General features: G+C 42.2%; 1 protein-coding gene across 4 annotated transcripts in view; it reads right to left on the reverse strand.

Annotated features, from left to right (window-relative positions):
* The window catches only part of kdf1b (keratinocyte differentiation factor 1b), a 35,573-nt gene that overhangs the window by 9,094 nt on the left and 8,517 nt on the right, over window positions 1–17,962 (reverse strand). For all 4 annotated transcript variants that reach the window (XM_060904105.1, XM_060904108.1, XM_060904107.1 and 1 more), the window contains exons 2-3: window positions 15,702–16,654; window positions 15,320–15,388 (exon numbers count right to left, since the gene is read on the reverse strand). In XM_060904105.1, coding sequence (XP_060760088.1) covers window positions 15,320–15,388; window positions 15,702–16,635 — 1,003 coding nt within the window. In that variant the 5' untranslated portion in view covers window positions 16,636–16,654. The remainder of the gene's footprint in view (window positions 1–15,319; window positions 15,389–15,701; window positions 16,655–17,962) is intronic.

Raw genomic sequence — 17,962 nt, forward strand, 5'->3', positions numbered from 1 at the left:
AGGGACATTTAACCTAATATTAGGTGGCTGTATGTATAATTTTGATCCTGTGTTGAGTTCAGAAAACCCAAAATAAATTAAAACTTGTGCACCAAATTCTTGTTTTTTTTTCTTTTAAAAGATGTATTGTACAATCATTCTGCCACAGAAAAAGAACAGTTCAGAGAAACCACTGAAAGCCTGAGGCCATTATTAAAAAATGTTCTGTTTCCGGTCCACCGGCCGGGTGAGTGCCGTTTGTGCGGTTGAAATTTTTTTTTTTAACGCCGGTTTTTTGACATTTTTTTCGGGTTCGTAAATCTAAAATCGAACTTGACATTTCCGCATTCCCAGGGCTTTCCACTAAGGCTCATACTAGCCAGCCATGACAAATAAGTAGCCAGCCGGGGGGAGTAAACACAAAATAAACTCCTGTGCACGCAGTTCCCAGGATTAAATGTATTTTCCACAGACCGTTTATTTATTCACTTTACTCAAATACAAAGTAAAATGGCAGTAAATCTTCTTTCTTTTCTTGCGTATTGCATCATGAGGCGTTCCTGGCTTGTAAATCTCTTATTTTCGGTGCATGACACATTCACGCAGCTGAGCATGCTATGAATTAACAACGACAACGGTCTGCAGTGGGGCGACACAATTACACACTCGGCCAACATTTCTCCATTTGTGTATGAAAATACACTCCAACCACTCAGTTTGGGTTCATTTACAACCAACGGTGTCTTTTGATGCCAGCACGTAATTGAACAAGAGAAGACTGGTTTACCGGAGACAAAATAAGCGTTATCTCTGCTTCTGTTCCCTCCGACACACTACTGCCTCCGACACACTACTGCCTCCGACACACTACTGCCTCCTCCGAGTGCGCGGGCACACACCGCATGTCGGGGCCGCGGATGAGTTACTCTCCCTGATCAACGAAGTCTGCGGGGAATTTGTGGTTATTATCGGTACAAACAGCGCGAATCACAACTTAACCTCCTAGGGCTTAGCGGTCACATGCGTGGACAGCACTTTATAGAAATTCGGAACAAGAATCCACATATGTGGACATACTTTTTCTCTAAAAGTACATCTTATCAAAAGATGATGCTTAGTTTTTATTCTAATCAGGTTCTAATAAGCCCAAATAGCAAAGAGAAATAAAAAATGCATGTAAAAAAACAGCTTGGGCCTTAGGAGGTTAAATGAGTGCGGTTCAGTTTGACATTATTGTCAGTCCGTTAGATAAACATTTAATTTTATTAAAATTGAAAATTAATATTTAGAGCCTGTGGGCTACAAAAATAATAGTCATTAAAGTAGCCGGCTGGACTTAATTGTGCGCTTGTGGAAAGCCCTGCATTCCGCGCAGAATATAGAACTGAATCAGCTCTGCGCATGCGCCGTGCGGCACAAAAAACCGGCAGCCGCCATGAAGGAAGGAGATCCGGAGTTTTCAAACATTTGCTTAAGTGTGAAATCGCAAAATGGTATTCTAGCGAACAACAAAATAGTAAAGATTCAGAAAAACAAATCATTCAGTGATGATTTTAATAGTGTAATTTCATCCGAACTCGGCCTAACGCTCTATTTAGAACTACAAAAAGTCAGCGTGTCGGACATTTTAAGTACCTTTGTAAAAGTTTTGCAAATGTTGCAGTCAGCATTTAAAATGCTAACTTAAAGTTTTTGTACAAGTTTCAGTTGATTAAACTGTCATTTTATTAAATGTGTCTGCTTTTGTAATAAAGTACTGAAAGAAAAAGCAAACAGCATTGCGATTTCTTATCCATCCATATAAAAATAAAAAATCCCTCCCTCCCTCCCGAAAATTTTTTTGCTCACCCGGTGGACAGGAAACGGATTTTTTTTTAAGGATGGCCTGATATTACCCTGAGATCCCTGTCCATGACGAGTGTCTGTAAACTTCTGACCTCAGCTGTATATTCACACATGCACAGCAGCCACACACACTCCTTTCATATGAAAACACCGTTATCTTCAATGTAAACAATGGCTGATCATTATGATATGAAAATGTATGCCGTGTGTATCGGTGACCTTTACTCAACTATTCTTCATTTATTACAATCTACAGTACACTCACCGGCCACTTTAATAGGAACTTGTTGTTGATGCTAAGATCCCTGTTCTTGGCTGCAGGAGTGGAACCCAGTGGGTTCTTCTGCTGTTGCATGCTGAGATGCTTTTCTGCTCACCACGGTTATAAAGAGTGATTATATATGAGTTACTATGAGTTCCTTCCTGGCAAAAAAGCTCAAACCAATCTGTCCATTTCCCTCTGACCCTCTCTTATCAACAAGGCGTTTGTTTCCACCCACAGAACTGTCGCTCACTCACTCAGTGTTTTTTGTTTTCTGCACCATTCTGTGTAAACTCTAGAGACTGCTGTGTGTGAAAACCCCAGGAGATCAGCAGTTTCTGAAATACTCAAACCAGTCCATCTGGCTCAAACCAACACCCATACCACAGTGAAAGAAAGTCACACTTTGAGATCACAGTTTTTCCCGTTCTGATGTTTGAAGTGAACATTAACTGAAGCTCTTGATTTGCGTGATTTTATGCATCGTGCTGCTGTCGAGGGATCGGCTGATTAGAGACCTGCAGAAATGGTCAGTGAGTGTATGCAATGATGCAGGGTGATTTTATCAGATCTACAACACTATAAAAGGAAACATTACACTGCCAGTCAGAATTGGTGTATTAAAGCTGTCCTGGGCATAAATATTCAGAAAGCACACACGTACAGTTCTTTTTGTTTGTGCGACTATTGAAAGCACGTGAATCATGAGCTTCGTTAGATGAGCAAATTACTGAATGCATGAGTAAAACGTTCAGTGACCAGTCTGAGCACCTGAGGGTTTATTTAGGAAATACCGTCTGACGGATTAATATAAATAATTCGCATGCATTTTCATTTGGCATTGGGGTTTTCTGGTACTGGAATTCCTGGGCTTGGTTTTTAATGGACAGTGGGTTGTTTTTGGCAGGTGTGGTAGCTGATGTTACTGATGAAATGCACAAATGGGCACAGGATGAAGACACATCAGGGACACGTGGAAGATCCAGGTGTGAAGGGCTCTCTGTCTACCTGAGACGCATTAAGTGTAAACAATAGGACACAAATGGCAAGTGTGCTCGAGTACTGAACAAATACAAGGCAACATTACACAGCTGACAACATCTGAAAAATTACATGCTGTAATTTATTTAAGGCATGTTCCAGAAAGTAATAATTTAACGGTGTATAAAACACATTGTACTGTCAACGTACCGTGAGTTGGCCTAGCGGTTAGCGTGTCCACCTCTTGACCGGGAGATCGCGAGTTCTACTTGTGGTCAAGTCATACCAAAGGCCATCATAAAAATGGTACCTACTGCTGTCTGGCAAGCAGAGGTGGGTAGTAACGTGCTACATTTACTTGAGTAACTTTTTGGATGAATTGTACTTGTAAGAGTAGTTTTAATGCAGCATACTTTTTACTTTTACTTGAGTATATTTGTGAAGAAGAAGCGGTACTTTCACTCCGTTACATTGGGCTATATTCTGCTCATTACTCGCTACTTTAGTTTTATTGATCCGTGCGATGCGTGGTCTGTTTGTTTATGTTTTGTCGAGACTTCCAGCAGAGGCTCTGTCACATGACCGCATCTCACCGATCACATGTAGCAGCCAGAGCCATAGTGGGAGGAGCTATGGTTTAACTCCGTTTCGCCAATCAAACAGAGCCAAGCCGCCGCGCGTGCCCGCCCGCACACAAAATTCCCGCGGCAAGACCAGTCCAGGTGGAAAAGAGCACGGAGGCAGAAGAAAAATGGCAGAGACAGCGGCCAGCGTTTCTCATCAAGCTGAAGAGGCACACCCCTGCCCACACATACAAACCATGTTCACTCTCCAAACAACAACAAATAATAGTTATGCTATGCGGTGTCACATGTGTCTCCCCAAACCAGTGGACATTTCAGCTTATAAAAACTCAACGCCGAATTTGTGCGTGTGTGTATACAACCCTGATTCCAAAAAAGTTGGGACAAAGTACAAATTGTAAATAAAAACGGAATGCAATGATGTGGAAGTTTCAAAATTCCATATTTTATTCAAAATAGAACATAGATGACATATCAAATGTTTAAACTGAGAAAATGTATCATTTAAAGAGAAAAATTAGGTGATTTTAAATTTCATGACAACAACACATCTCAAAAAAGTTGGGACAAGGCCATGTTTCCCACTGTGAGACATCCCCTTTTCTCTTTACAACAGTCTGTAAACGTCTGGGGACTGAGGAGACAAGTTGCTCAAGTTTAGGGATAGGAATGTTAACCCATTCTTGTCTAATGTAGGATTCTAGTTGCTCAACTGTCTTAGGTCTTTTTTGTCGTATCTTCCGTTTTATGATGCGCCAAATGTTTTCTATGGGTGAAAGATCTGGACTGCAGGCTGGCCAGTTCAGTACCCGGACCCTTCTTCTACGCAGCCATGATGCTGTAATTGATGCAGTATGTGGTTTGGCATTGTCATGTTGGAAAATGCAAGGTCTTCCCTGAAAGAGACGTCGTCTGGATGGGAGCATATGTTGCTCTAGAACCTGGATATACCTTTCAGCATTGATGGTGTCTTTCCAGATGTGTAAGCTGCCCATGCCACACGCACTAATGCAACCCCATACCATCAGAGATGCAGGCTTCTGAACTGAGCGCCGATAACAACTCGGGTCGTCCTTCTCCTCTTTAGTCCGAATGACACGGCGTCCCTGATTTCCATAAAGAACTTCAAATTTTGATTCGTCTGACCACAGAACAGTTTTCCACTTTGCCACAGTCCATTTTAAATGAGCCTTGGCCCAGAGAAGACGTCTGCGCTTCTGGATCATGTTTAGATACGGCTTCTTCTTTGAACTATAGAGTTTTAGCTGGCAACGGTGGATGGCACGGTGAATTGTGTTCACAGATAATGTTCTCTGGAAATATTCCTGAGCCCATTTTGTGATTTCCAATACAGAAGCATGCCTGTATGTGATGCAGTGCCATCTAAGGGCCCGAAGATCACGGGCACCCAGTATGGTTTTCCGGCCTTGACCCTTACGCACAGAGATTCTTCCAGATTCTCTGAATCTTTTGATGATATTATGCACTGTAGATGATGACATGTTCAAACTCTTTGCAATTTTACACTGTCGAACTCCTTTCTGATATTGCTCCACTATTTGTCGGCGCAGAATTAGGGGGATTGGTGATCCTCTTCCCATCTTTACTTCTGAGAGCCGCTGCCACTCCAAGATGCTCTTTTTATACCCAGTCATGTTAATGACCTATTGCCAATTGACCTAATGAGTTGCAATTTGGTCCTCCAGCTGTTCCTTTTTTGTACCTTTAACTTTTCCAGCCTCTTATTGCCCCTGTCCCAACTTTTTTGAGATGTGTTGCTGTCATGAAATTTCAAATGAGCCAATGTTTGGCATGAAATTTCAAAATGTCTCACTTTCGACATTTGATATGTTGTCTATGTTCTATTGTGAATACAATATCAGTTTTTGAGATTTGTAAATTATTGCATTGTCCCAACTTTTTTGGAATCGGGGTTATATTATATATTATATATATGGAGTGTTTAGTCTATGTCTAGTTCTTCTTATCTAGTGTTTATACTGTTAGGCTATGTCTAATTCCTATCTAGAGTGTTTATACTGGTTATATTGTTTGTTTTTTTCAATTATTCTATTTTTATTTATTGCATTGCCTGTTTGCACCGTGGGTCAGAGAGGACTGAAATTTCATCTGTGCTGTATGTCGAGCATGTATAGCATATTTGACAATAAAGTTGACTGGACTTGAGGAAACACATTGCGGTAAGTAGGCTACGTGCTTTTGGCTGTCTTCGTAGGCAGACGTTAGCCCTGTTGTAACATCATAAATAACTGTAAAATACATTGTTTTGTGGAAATGTATTGACGCACTGCGGCCTCAGACGGCAAGATAACACACACACCAGAGAATCAAGAAATAAAACTACAAAAAAATCTTCCTAACAATCACTTTTTATTGATGTGAAACCAAAAAATGCTCATGAAAATACGGTAAGGTTGTTCGCCTAATGCCAGCTCCTCAATAGCGTTACAGTTGTACACGGCTCTGGTCAAAAACTGGGAATGGAAGACTGGTGAAAACTTACTAAATAACAAAACGTGTACCATATCGTTTGTGAAATCTCCATTTTTCAAGCTGCTGTACTTGTTGTGGATTCGAGGGATTTGTGAAGACTTTAGGTGTTTTTTTCTGCGAGATTTGTTTCATCACCCAGCCAAGCTGGGCACCGGCAGCTAGTTAGCAACCTTTCTGCTTGTTACTTCCACTTGCTAACTCCTCTGTGAGATGGAGCCAGTAAACAACTTTTTGGGAGATGAAAGGATTAACATCGTTGATCGCATCTTACAGGATTATTTCCAGTCTTTTTCGTATGAGGAGATATTACGTGTGATGTTCAGCTGCTGTTAAAGCTGAACAGTGGTGGGGATTGCTAGCAAGCGGTCAAGCTAATGCCCTTCCTTTTGTGAACAAGCACTTGTAGACAAATAATCACTTCACGGAGTGAACATGCACGCGCGCGCACACACACACACACACACACACACACACACACACACACACAGTGTTATGGTTTATGTGCAGACTGCCTTGAGCTTCTTGTTGTTATTGTTAATACAAAGAACTACACACACAGTTTGTGTGTGTGAAATATATAAGAAATCTCTGCCTGTTATGACATCCTGATCTAGGGTTGCCACCATTCAGAAATGAAAATAAGGGACGCCCACCACGGCTCCTTGGGGCCATGACCACCACGGGCACGACTCCCATGGGGTGGGGTGCCCGCAGCAGTGGTATGCTTTATTTTCTAGGTGTTTTTAGTAAAGGGGTGATCGAGAAAGCAATTACTCATACTTAAAGCTTGAAATGCTTTACTGCCAATGCTGTAAAAATGTATAATGTACAAGTGGGCAACAATGAACTTTTAAACTATAATCTAAATATACTGAGAACTTAATATCACTGTAAATGTAAGTGCATAACTGTTCTTGGTGCAGGGACTCTCTTTGTGAACCTTGGGGACATTTTTACTTAGAGAGGAAAAAAGAGAACAAAAAAACCCCACAACAAACATGTATCTGTTTACAGTTTGCTCTGTAGCCGTCTGCACTCACGCTGTCCAGCCGAGGATGTGCCTCTTCCCACTCGCGTCTGTATTTTTGTAAGCGTTTACGCTTTCGAGGACGTGCTGGAGTCCCGGGTGCAGCAGACATTTTTAAAAGGCCCGGGTTTTTGAGCAGCGCCGGTGTGTGTCGTCTGTCTCTAGGCAACCGTGACAGCGCCACACGCAGTGACGCAGGCAGCCGGGCACAGACGCACAGAGCGGGACGCAGAGTGGAGGGTTTGTGTCCTGGGTAGATCCCGCAACGGAGTATTTCCTGTTTTATTTTGTTCATTATTGTTAGATTTAGTGTTTATGTGTGAGACAGACATGTGTATTGGACATTTATGAAAATACGGAACAAATCGTGTCCCGTATCGGTTCAATACGGGACACAAGATTTAATTGCCAAATAAAGGACGATTCCGTATTTTACGGGACGGGTGGCAACCCTATCCTGATCAATCAACAAAGAAGTTACTCAGCAGTTACTCAGTACTTGAGTAGTTTTTTCACTTAGGCCCTGTTTACATTATTTCGAATCAGCGGATCGTCAGATTAACGTTTTTAAAACGATTAGCGTGCACACAGCAACGCCAATACAAGGATACGCTAATCACATGACTAATTAGACGGCACGCAAGTTGAAATGTGTAAATAAACTTCAGTGCGGCTCAGCGGCTGCGCTCCAAATCACTCCGCCCTGAACAGCGAGTGCCCTCTGGAGGGTGCGCACTCCCCGGCCCTGCGCAGCTCACAGAGCACGCGAGTGAAGCGCACGAGCAGTGATTCGGGACTGAGCCGCTGTGTGCGTGATCCCAGTGCATATCGGGCATGCGCAAGTCACTCACCACTTGCAAGTGGAAGGATGGCAAGCCTAAAGACAGACAATCATAACTACACAATGGGCAGTATTTGCATCTTACCATGAACAACATTAAGAATGACAAAGCAAAGCATTATATTCATACTTTTATACTCTTTAATGAAAAACAAAAAGGTGATACAAGGTGGAAACAATAGCAGGAAATGAAATCCGCGCAGTTTTTCAGCAGTCGCGTCACATGACCAACGTGGCATGACCAACGCCAGCGAATCAAGAAGGTGGATGTCACAGTGACGTTGTCCAATGACGACGCCAGCTAGAGCTCAGTACTGCGTTTCCTCGTTTCTCAATGTTTACACAGCAACGGTTCAAATACGAACTGGGCTGAATACGTGGGCCCTGGCGGATTCAAGTTGTTCCGCCTGTGGAGTCGTTTTCCAGCGTTTTAATGTGCACGGACAGTGCATCCGCGAAGAAAACGAGACAGATACGGTCTAATGTAAACACCACCTTAGTACTTTTTACTCTTACTCAAGTAATTAATTGGACGACTACTTTTTACTTGAGTAATATTATTCTAAAGTAACAATACTCTTACTTGAGTACAATTTTTAGCTACTCTACCCACCTCTACTGGCAAGGCATGCTGCAATACAGATGCGAGTGGGGAGTCAAACCCTCACCGTTACCAGAGGACCCGCCCACTGTAACCCTAGCTGTATAATAGGCAAGAAACTGAGGATTACGGAAACGGAGATCAGCACCGCCCAATGCGTGTCTTAAGGGCCTGGTTAGTACTGGCGCAGGAGACTGCCTGGGAAGACCAGATCCTGGCACCAGAGGGACTTTGACTTTCAGTGGGTTATGGTGTACTGCATTCAAAAACATTCATTACAAAAAGCAGTAAAGCAAGCACACGGAGAAGGAAAATGTCATTGTGCTGTAGAACCATGACCTAGAACGTGCTAGTGTGGGTGCACTCTTATACACAGGTTTCACATAAATATTAAAAAATTAAGAAACAAACCCATCTCATGAACACATGGGCTTGGATGCTTGGTGTTTTATTTTGGAAGCCAACAGTCCAAAATCCACAATCGTATTTAAAAAAAAAAACCCAACCCAGGGAAGGGGTCAAAGATACTGGTGTCAGTCTAATAAAGGGATCAAAGGTACGAGTGAGCAAACATGCTGTGGGATGAATATAGACAGAACAACAGACCCGAGCGTCATTTCTGTACAAACACGAGACATAACAAGAGTGCTCCGAGAGCACAAGATCCCCTGCTAATAATATACTGTAAACTAAATTGCAATGTGTGCATTACTGTCCTTTTGCCAAGTTTCATGAAATTCCTCCAAAAATTGCGAGAGGAGTTGATTTCAGAAGGTGAGAACCCTTTCCGGGACGGATGGACAGACTTTGCCACGACATGATTCCCCTTTAAAAACAGCAGAATAAACGAGCCGTCCTTTTCACTGATGTGGATTTAAGTGCTGGATTAAAAGGAACAGCCCATGTCGCATGTCATACTTTAGATGCAGCATGAAATGACACCGCCACTATGGCGAGCGTGATCCGCCTGGCTGACGTAACTTACGACAATATCACGAGTCTGCTCGGTAGACGTTTTAGCAAGCTTTGGAGTTAACCTAGTTTTCAACACCTGGAATCAGTTAATCAGCTCCCTTTTGGATCGACTTTGACATAAACTGAAAGTAGGATTGGGACTTGACACACAAAATATCATACACTCAACAACCACTTTATTAGGAACACCCATCCACCTGCAGGTCTCTAATCAGCCGATCCCTCGACAGCAGCACGATGCATCAAATCACGCAGATACAAATCAAGAGCTTCAGTTAATGTTCACTTCAACATCAGAACGGGAAAAACTGTGATCTCAGAGTGTGACTTTCTTTCACTGTGGTATGGGTGTTGGTTTGAGCCAGATGGACTGGTTTGAGTATTTCAGAAGCTGCTGATCTCCTGGGGTTTTCACACACAGCAGTCTCTAGAGTTTACACAGAATGATGCAGAAAACAAAAAACACTGAGTGAGTGAGCGACAGTTCTGTGGGTGGAAACAAACGCCTTGTTGATAAGAGAGGGTCAGAGGGAAATAGACAGATTGGTTCAAGCTGCCAGAAAGGATATAGTAGCTCATATAGTCACTCTTTACAACCGTGGTGAGCAGAAAAGCATCTCAGCATGCAACAGCAGAAGAACACATTGGGTTCCACTCCTGCAGCCAAGAACAGGGATCTTAGAATCAACAACAAGTTAATATTAAAGTGGCCGGGGAGCAGAGGTGGACAGTAACTAAGGACATTTACTTGAGTATCTGTACTTTGAGTATTTTTTTTGGAAACTTCTGACTTTAACTTCACTACATTTGAAAGGCAAATATCGTACATTTTACTCCACTACATTTCTATCAAGGTCCTCGTTACTATGAAGTGGCTTTGGAAGTTTTTTTTCCCTTTTCTTTTCCAAAACTTGATTGGTTTTTCCTCAGGTGACACGTGTCCCTTTTCCACCAAAGCAGTTCCAGGGCTGGTTCGGGGCCAGTGCTTAGTTTGGAACCGGGTTTTCTGTTTCCACTGACAAAGAACTGGCTCTGGGGCCAGAAAAACCGGTTCCAGGCTAGCACCAACTCTCTGCTGGGCCAGAGGAAAGAACCGCTTACGTCAGCGGGGGGGGGGGAGGAGTTGTTAAGACCAACAACAATAACAAGACCGCGAAAGATCGCCATTTTTAAGCGACGAGAAGCAGCAGCTGTACAAACGCAAAGTCATCCATTATTATTATTGTTGTTGCCGCTGCTTCCGTGTTGTTTTTGCTTCGATATTCACGGCAAGGTTTATGTAAACATAGTGACGAATACAGCGACGTAATGACGTGGCTCCGCTTAGCACCGCGAACTATGGAAAAGCAAACTGGTTCTCAGCTGGCTCGCAAGTTGAACGAGTTGTGAACCAGCACCGGCACCGAACCAGCCCTGGAACTGATTTGGTGGAAAAGGGGTAACTGAGAGCCGATCAGTAATCACTAGGGTCACGTCACGTCTGTAGACTGTATAAAATCAAGTTCAGTGATTTCTCAGCAGCGTTATTTAACATGATCAGTCGATGCCAGAATGGAAGGAGGCGGTTCTTCTTGGGAACGCACGCACCCATGGCCCATAAACCCATATTTCAGTTTCCTGAAAGATTTGTTTCGCTTTAAATGTTTGCCTAAATCGAACCACATCACGGCCTACAAAAACTCGCCGTCTAACCTGCGGAAGCATACTGAGGTGTGTAAATGTTTTATTCCAAGAGAAAGCTTGCAATGAAGAAGTTGTCAGTGCTTTTAGAGCTAGCGATAACGTTGCAATAGCTATGCAGTCTGGTTAGTCAAATGACTTTCTATGGATTTTCCCGCCAAGTTGCTGTAGCCTTGTCCACGGCTAACGATAACACATAGCTAGTTAACTTGGACACTTAGTTAGCATGTAAAAACGTTAACTTATCTGAAATTCTTTCGGAAATATATGTTTTAGCATAATCTTGCCAAATAAACAGATTTCTACATTCTTTTCTAGTAACGTTAGCTACCCAATATGATTTCGAGTTTGAAAAGCGTTTGCTAGCTCTACAGGTTCTACAAACTAGTCAGTAAATCCAGTCGGTTGCTTCAGAGGCGTTAGGTTTTGTAAGCGCTGTGGTAATAATACAACAACGATGCGTTGACAGAAAATGTACTTTTAATACTTAAGCATTTTTAAAAGCAAGTACTTCAGTACTTTAACTTAAGGAAAAAATTTGACTGTAAAATTTTCACTTGTATCAGAGTAACATTTGACCAGCGGGGTCTGTACTTAAGTAATGAAGTTGGGTTCTTTGTCCACCTCTGCCGGTGAGTGCACATACAGTTAGGTCCATAAATATTTGGACAGAGACAACATTTTTCTAATTTTGGTTCTGTACATTACCACAATAAATTCTGAACAAAACAATTCAGATGCAGTTGAAGTTCAGACTTTCAGCTTTAATTCAGTGGGTTGAACAAAATGATTGCAGAAAAATGTGAGGAACTAAAGCATTTTTTAAACACAATCCCTTCATTTCAGCGGCTCAAAAGTACCGTATTTTTCGGACTATAAGTCGCACTTTTTTTCATGGTTTGGCTGGCCATGCGACTTATACTCCGGTGCGACGTATATATGTTTTTTTTTTTCACCGCGGAATAACTGGAGCTGATGCTGAGTCTGACGACAGCCACGCAGAAGAAGAGGAAACGGCGCTTCGTCTGCCGCTGGAGTTGGCAGAGTTGTTCAGAAGCGACACCGAGGATGAGGAATTCAATGGATTTGCTGATTTGGAGTGAAATCATCAGCTTGATAAACTTGATTGACCTGTGTTTTATTATTAATAATAGGGCTATAGTTATTTAAATAAGTTATGTAGTGATTTTAGGCAGTGCTTAATTTGTGAAGTGGGAGGTCCCAGAACGCAGGAGGTGGGTGGGTCCGGCGACTCAAAAAAAAAAAAAAAAGGCGGGGGATGGTTTACTATAACTTTACGCACATGCGCTTATTGTGTGTGTAAAATAATAATAATAATAATAATAATAATAATAATATCAGACATTATGATCTTAGAAAACGCTTTAGTGACAAACAGTTACAGACAGTAATGTCGTGATATTATATTATAAAATATTAATTTTTATTAGTCTATATATTAAATTATATATTACATTTATCTTCTAAAATAACAGACTGTACTCATCACAGCCGGTTTATTTCACCATTGGAGATCAGATCACACAAGACATGAGTTAAATGACTCATTTTAAGGATTTAAGTAGGGGATTTAAAAGCGGTTGTTGTTTTTTTTTTTTTTTCACTAGACGGTTGTTTTTACTACCGTACCTGTCTTTGGAGATGATATACCTATAGCCTACTTGGCCTCTGATTTGATGAAATAAAATTCGACAAAAATGAAGAATAACACTCCTCGATGATGACTACAGCTTTAATAACACAGATGAAAGAGCCATGGGGCGATAATAAGCCCTACCGGTAAAAATATTCTAAAAGCAAACTGATTAATGCATCAGTAATAGGCTACTAATATTAGTTATAATAATAATATAGGCTATTAGTAATAACGATAGTGATAGTATTAAAGATAGTAGTAGATATTTAAAATAATCAGACTAGGCTACTTACAGGGCAAAGGGCGCGTTATCACTGCTCAGCTGTTCGTTTATTAAATAAACAATGCAGTCATGCAGTAACCACGCGCCGCTTATCAGACAGAGTCACAGATTCTATGGATAGAATAACCCTTCAAAAAAGTGCGACTTATAGTCCGGTGCGACGTATATATGTTTTTTTCGTCTTCATAATGCATTTTTTGGCTGATGCGACTTAAACTCCGGAGCGACGTATAGTCCGGAAAATACGGTAATTGGACAAATTAAATAATTGTAAATAAAATGTTCATTTCTAATACTTGGTTGAAAACCCTTTGTTGGCAATGACTGCCTGAAGTCTTGAACTCATGGACATCACCAGACGCTGTGTTTCCTCCTTTTTAATGCTCTGCCAGGCCTTTACTGCAGCGGTTTTCAGTTGCTGTTTGTTTGTGGGCCTTTCTGTCTGAAGTTTAGTCTTTAACAAGTGAAATGCTGCTCAATTGGGTTGAGATCAGGTGACTGACTTGGCCATTCAAGAATATTCCACTTCTTTGCTTTAATAAACTCCTGGGTTGCTTTGGCTTTATGTTTTGGGTCATTGTCCATCTGTATTATGAAACGCCGACCAATCAGTTTGGCTGGATTTGAGCACACAGTATGTCTCTGAATACCTCAGAATTCATCCGGCTGCTTCTGTCCTGTGTCACATCATCAATAAACACTAGTGACCCAGTGCCACTGGCAGCCATGCATGCCCAAGCCATCACACTGCCTCCGCCGTGTTTTACAGATGATGTGTATGCTTTGGATCATGAGCTGTACCACGCCTTCGCCATACTTTTTTCTTTCCATCATTCTGGTAGAGGTTGATCTTGGTTTCATCTGTCCAAAGAATGTTCTTCCAGAACTGTGCTGACTTTTTTAGATGTTTTTTAGCAAAGTCCAATCTAGCCTTTTTATTCTTGAGGCTTATGAGTGGCTTGCACCGTGCAGTGAACCCTCTGTATTTACTTTCATGCAGTCTTCTCTTTATGGTAGATTTCGATATTGATACGCCTACTTCCTGGAGAGTGTTGTTCACTTGGTTGGCTGTTGTGAAGGGGTTTCTCTTCACCATGGAAATTATTCTGCGATCATCCACCACTGTTGTCTTCTGTGGGCGTCCAGGTCTTTTTGCATTGATGAGTTCACCAGTGCTTTCTTTCTTTCTTTCTCAGGATGTACCAAACTGTAGATTTTGCCACTCCTAAAATTGTAGCAATTTCTCGGATGGGTTTTTTCTGTTTTCGCAGCTTAAGGATGGCTTGTCTCACCTGCATGGAGAGCTCCTTTGACCGCATGTTTTCTTCACAGCAAAATCTTCCAAATGCAAGCACCACACCTCAAATCAACTCCAGGCCTTTTATCTGCTTAATTGAGAATGACATAACGAAGGAATTGCCCACACCTGCCCATGAAATAGCCTTTGAGTCAATTGTCCAATTACTTTTGGTCCCTTTAAAAACAGGGTGGCACATGTTAAGGAGCTGAAACTCCTAAACCCTTCATCCAGTTTTAATGTGGATACCCTCAAATGAAAGCTGAAAGTCTGGACTTTATGTCCATGATATAACTATAACTTGAATATGTTTTAGTAAACAGGTAAAAAAAAGAAAATTTGTGTCAGTGTCCAAGTATATATGGACCTAACTGTATATTGTATGCTAATAAAATTTAAAATTGTAGCGTTTATCAAAAAATACCGTTAGGAAAACATGCATCTGTTAGCTTAATCGTTCATCATCGTCCATAGTTCACACTACAGTGTAAAACTGTCAGCGTTCAGATTTTTCCTAGAAGATTTCAGTTGTTCACAGTGAAAAGCTTTGATTATGAAGAATTATGAAGAAGGCTGTGGCTCATATTAACGCTGATTAAGAAATGAATGGGTTGAATGGACGGAGGGTCTAATGAGAAACTGTGGATGTCAAACAGTTAAGGAAGTGAAAGGAATAAGCCCAGTTCTTGCAATATGTTGCTATTAATCAGTAATAATCCAGGATTCAGCTTCTATTTGATTTGGCTGATTCACCGGAACATCAGCTCTGGGTGAGCAGCTGAAAATAACTTACACTGCTTACTGCTGTTCCGCAGGTTTCGTGCCTCTATGTCATCAGATCTCTCCTCTGAAATCTTTAGACCTAAAAGACAAATCAAAATGAATAAAACTAATTTCCCATGCTCACGGTCAGTGACAACACATCATATTACCTGGGACAGTGTCTGCGTGTCGTCCTGGTCCGGGAACTAACAAAACACTGCTCATCTTTAAGGACACAAATAGCTGTATAGCAGAAGCAAATCTACACGTTTACAAGCTGTGACCACCTAGAAACCTGACCCATAGACTGTTATGGTCATTCTCCTTCAAGACAGACGCTCATGTTTAAATTTAGCATGCTTCATTTCTGCGATAAAGCCGAAAAAGTAATAAAGCAGGCGGGTGCCACTTACTGCCATCGCTCATGGAATTGAAGCTGTTCTTCTTGCTGCTCCTCTTGCTGCTCCTCCAGGTGTCGTTGCCACTGTCTCTCTGCAGCTCCTGCTGTCTGACTGGCTGTTTCTTCTTGCCCTTTCGTGTGCTGATGCGGATGATCTCGCGCACTAACCGGCATTCCGCTTCCTGCTCCTTAATGTTATGCTCCTGGACAATATCCGAGATGAGCTGACTGATCTCCTGGGAGCGCTTTAGGAACATCGAGTCAGACGTGCATTTTGCTAGCTCGTTGATCTCAAACTCGGAGAAAACCTCAAGTAGCTTACGTGTGATTAGCGAGTCCACATCCTCGTCTGCGCCTTCATAAATAAAGTCCTCATCTTGTAAACCACTAAAATGCTTGCTGACACTCAGATATGTTGGGCTGTCCAGCTCCATCCTAGGAAGACTGAACGTGACCGGCTCGTGCTCTTCCACGAGCGTTGATCGGCCCACTTTGACACCACCGATACAAAGATCAGGATAAAAATCGTTCTTGTCATCTGGCACTGATGTCACAGTTTTTAGAACTTCTGGCTCGTCACCTTGAGTTTCTCCAGACAGCAGACATGGCATTTGCTTACACACCCGATATAGTCCACATGTCAACACGCTACACACAAACGTTCTACAGCTTTTCACTGAGACACAGGGACCACACTTGCAGGAACCAGATGTAGACTCGGTCTTTCCAGTCAGAAAGCTCACGGCCTCTGGCTCAGTAGCATTGCCATTAGCATCTTTTTGATAGACTTTGTGGACCGCTCCAGGGTACTGGGTCTCAGGGCTGACTGGGTCAACACAGCGCTCTTCATATACCCTGCTCTTAGTGCTGCAGCTCTGCATGGACAGTGCTTCAGAACTTCCTGCCCTCTCCCACCTCTGAGAGATGTTTTTGCCATCGCCTGACATGACGTAGTAGCGTCAGGGTCTGTCAAAGAGAGAAACACACCAAGATATCTCACAGGAAATGGAAAGCCCATTTCTATTGAACAGACCTCACTGCTGGTGTGACCGCTCTGCTCCTGCCTGGTTAGCATTAGCCGGTTAGCACCACTATGCTAATAAGCGGTTGTCGGATAAAACAATCCAATTTCATATGCTAACACACTGGGAGCATTTGTACTATACTACTATGCTCATGGCATCTATGAACTACGGGACATTTCATAATTAGAGCCGACCCAAATCAATTAACGCTGATAACAGAATGGACTGAATTACGTTTGGGAACATTATACAGCAGAGCCTGGAAACATGGTGTAAAGCCAAGTGTTATGACGTACGATAATTCTGAAAAAGTTGAGCGTTATAATATTTGAACATTTGACTCACTTGACAAGAAATATGTCTAGAATAAAGAAAAAAAAAAGTGTGTGTATAGTATTAAACGTCCTGTACCAAACTAATAAAAAACTGGCACTTTGTTGAAGTAATATTTTCGACTTTATCAACTTTATTACACCGGGAAAAAAAACCCCTTTATGACCATCATCCAACATGCATTAATGTAATCTAGAGCTGCACTATATGTTCAAAAGTATGTGGACACATGAGATTGTTAGAGATTCCATTCCAAACCCATTAGAGTTGTCCCTGCTTTGCAGCTATAACAGTCTCCACTCTTCTCTTCTACGAAGGCTTTCCACACTTTTTTTTAAATTTATTTTTTATTATATTTATTTTTTTTCTTTCTTTGTCTATAATTGTAAAGCGTCCTTGGGTTTTTTGAAAGGCGCTATATAAATTTAACTTATTATGTGTGGAAGGGGCGGCACGGTGGTGTAGGGTTAGCACTGTCGCCTCACAGCAAGAAGGTCCGGGTTCGAGCCCCGTGGCCGGCGAGGGCCTTTCTGTGTGGAGTTTGCATGTTCTCCCCGTGTCCGCGTGGGTTTCCTCCGGGTGCTCCGGTTTCCCCCACAGTCCAAAGACATGCAGGTTAGGTTAACTGGTGACTCTAAATTGAGCGTAGGTGTGAATGCGAGTGTGAATGGTTGTCTGTGTCTATGTGTCAGCCCTGTGATGACCTGGCGACTTGTCCAGGGTGTACCCCGCCTTTCGCCCGTAGTCAGCTGGGATAGGCTCCAGCTCGCCTGCGACCCTGTAGAAGGATAAAGCGGCTACAGATAATGAGATGAGATGATGTGTGGAGTTGTGTTCATAAGTGAGATCAGACAGTGATGTTGGGATGTTGAGACTCCAATTCCTGAACACACCACGTCTTCATGGAGCTCCTGTG

This window comes from Neoarius graeffei, chromosome 22 (genome assembly GCF_027579695.1).
Source record: "Neoarius graeffei isolate fNeoGra1 chromosome 22, fNeoGra1.pri, whole genome shotgun sequence".
Lineage (NCBI taxonomy): Eukaryota > Metazoa > Chordata > Actinopteri > Siluriformes > Ariidae > Neoarius > Neoarius graeffei.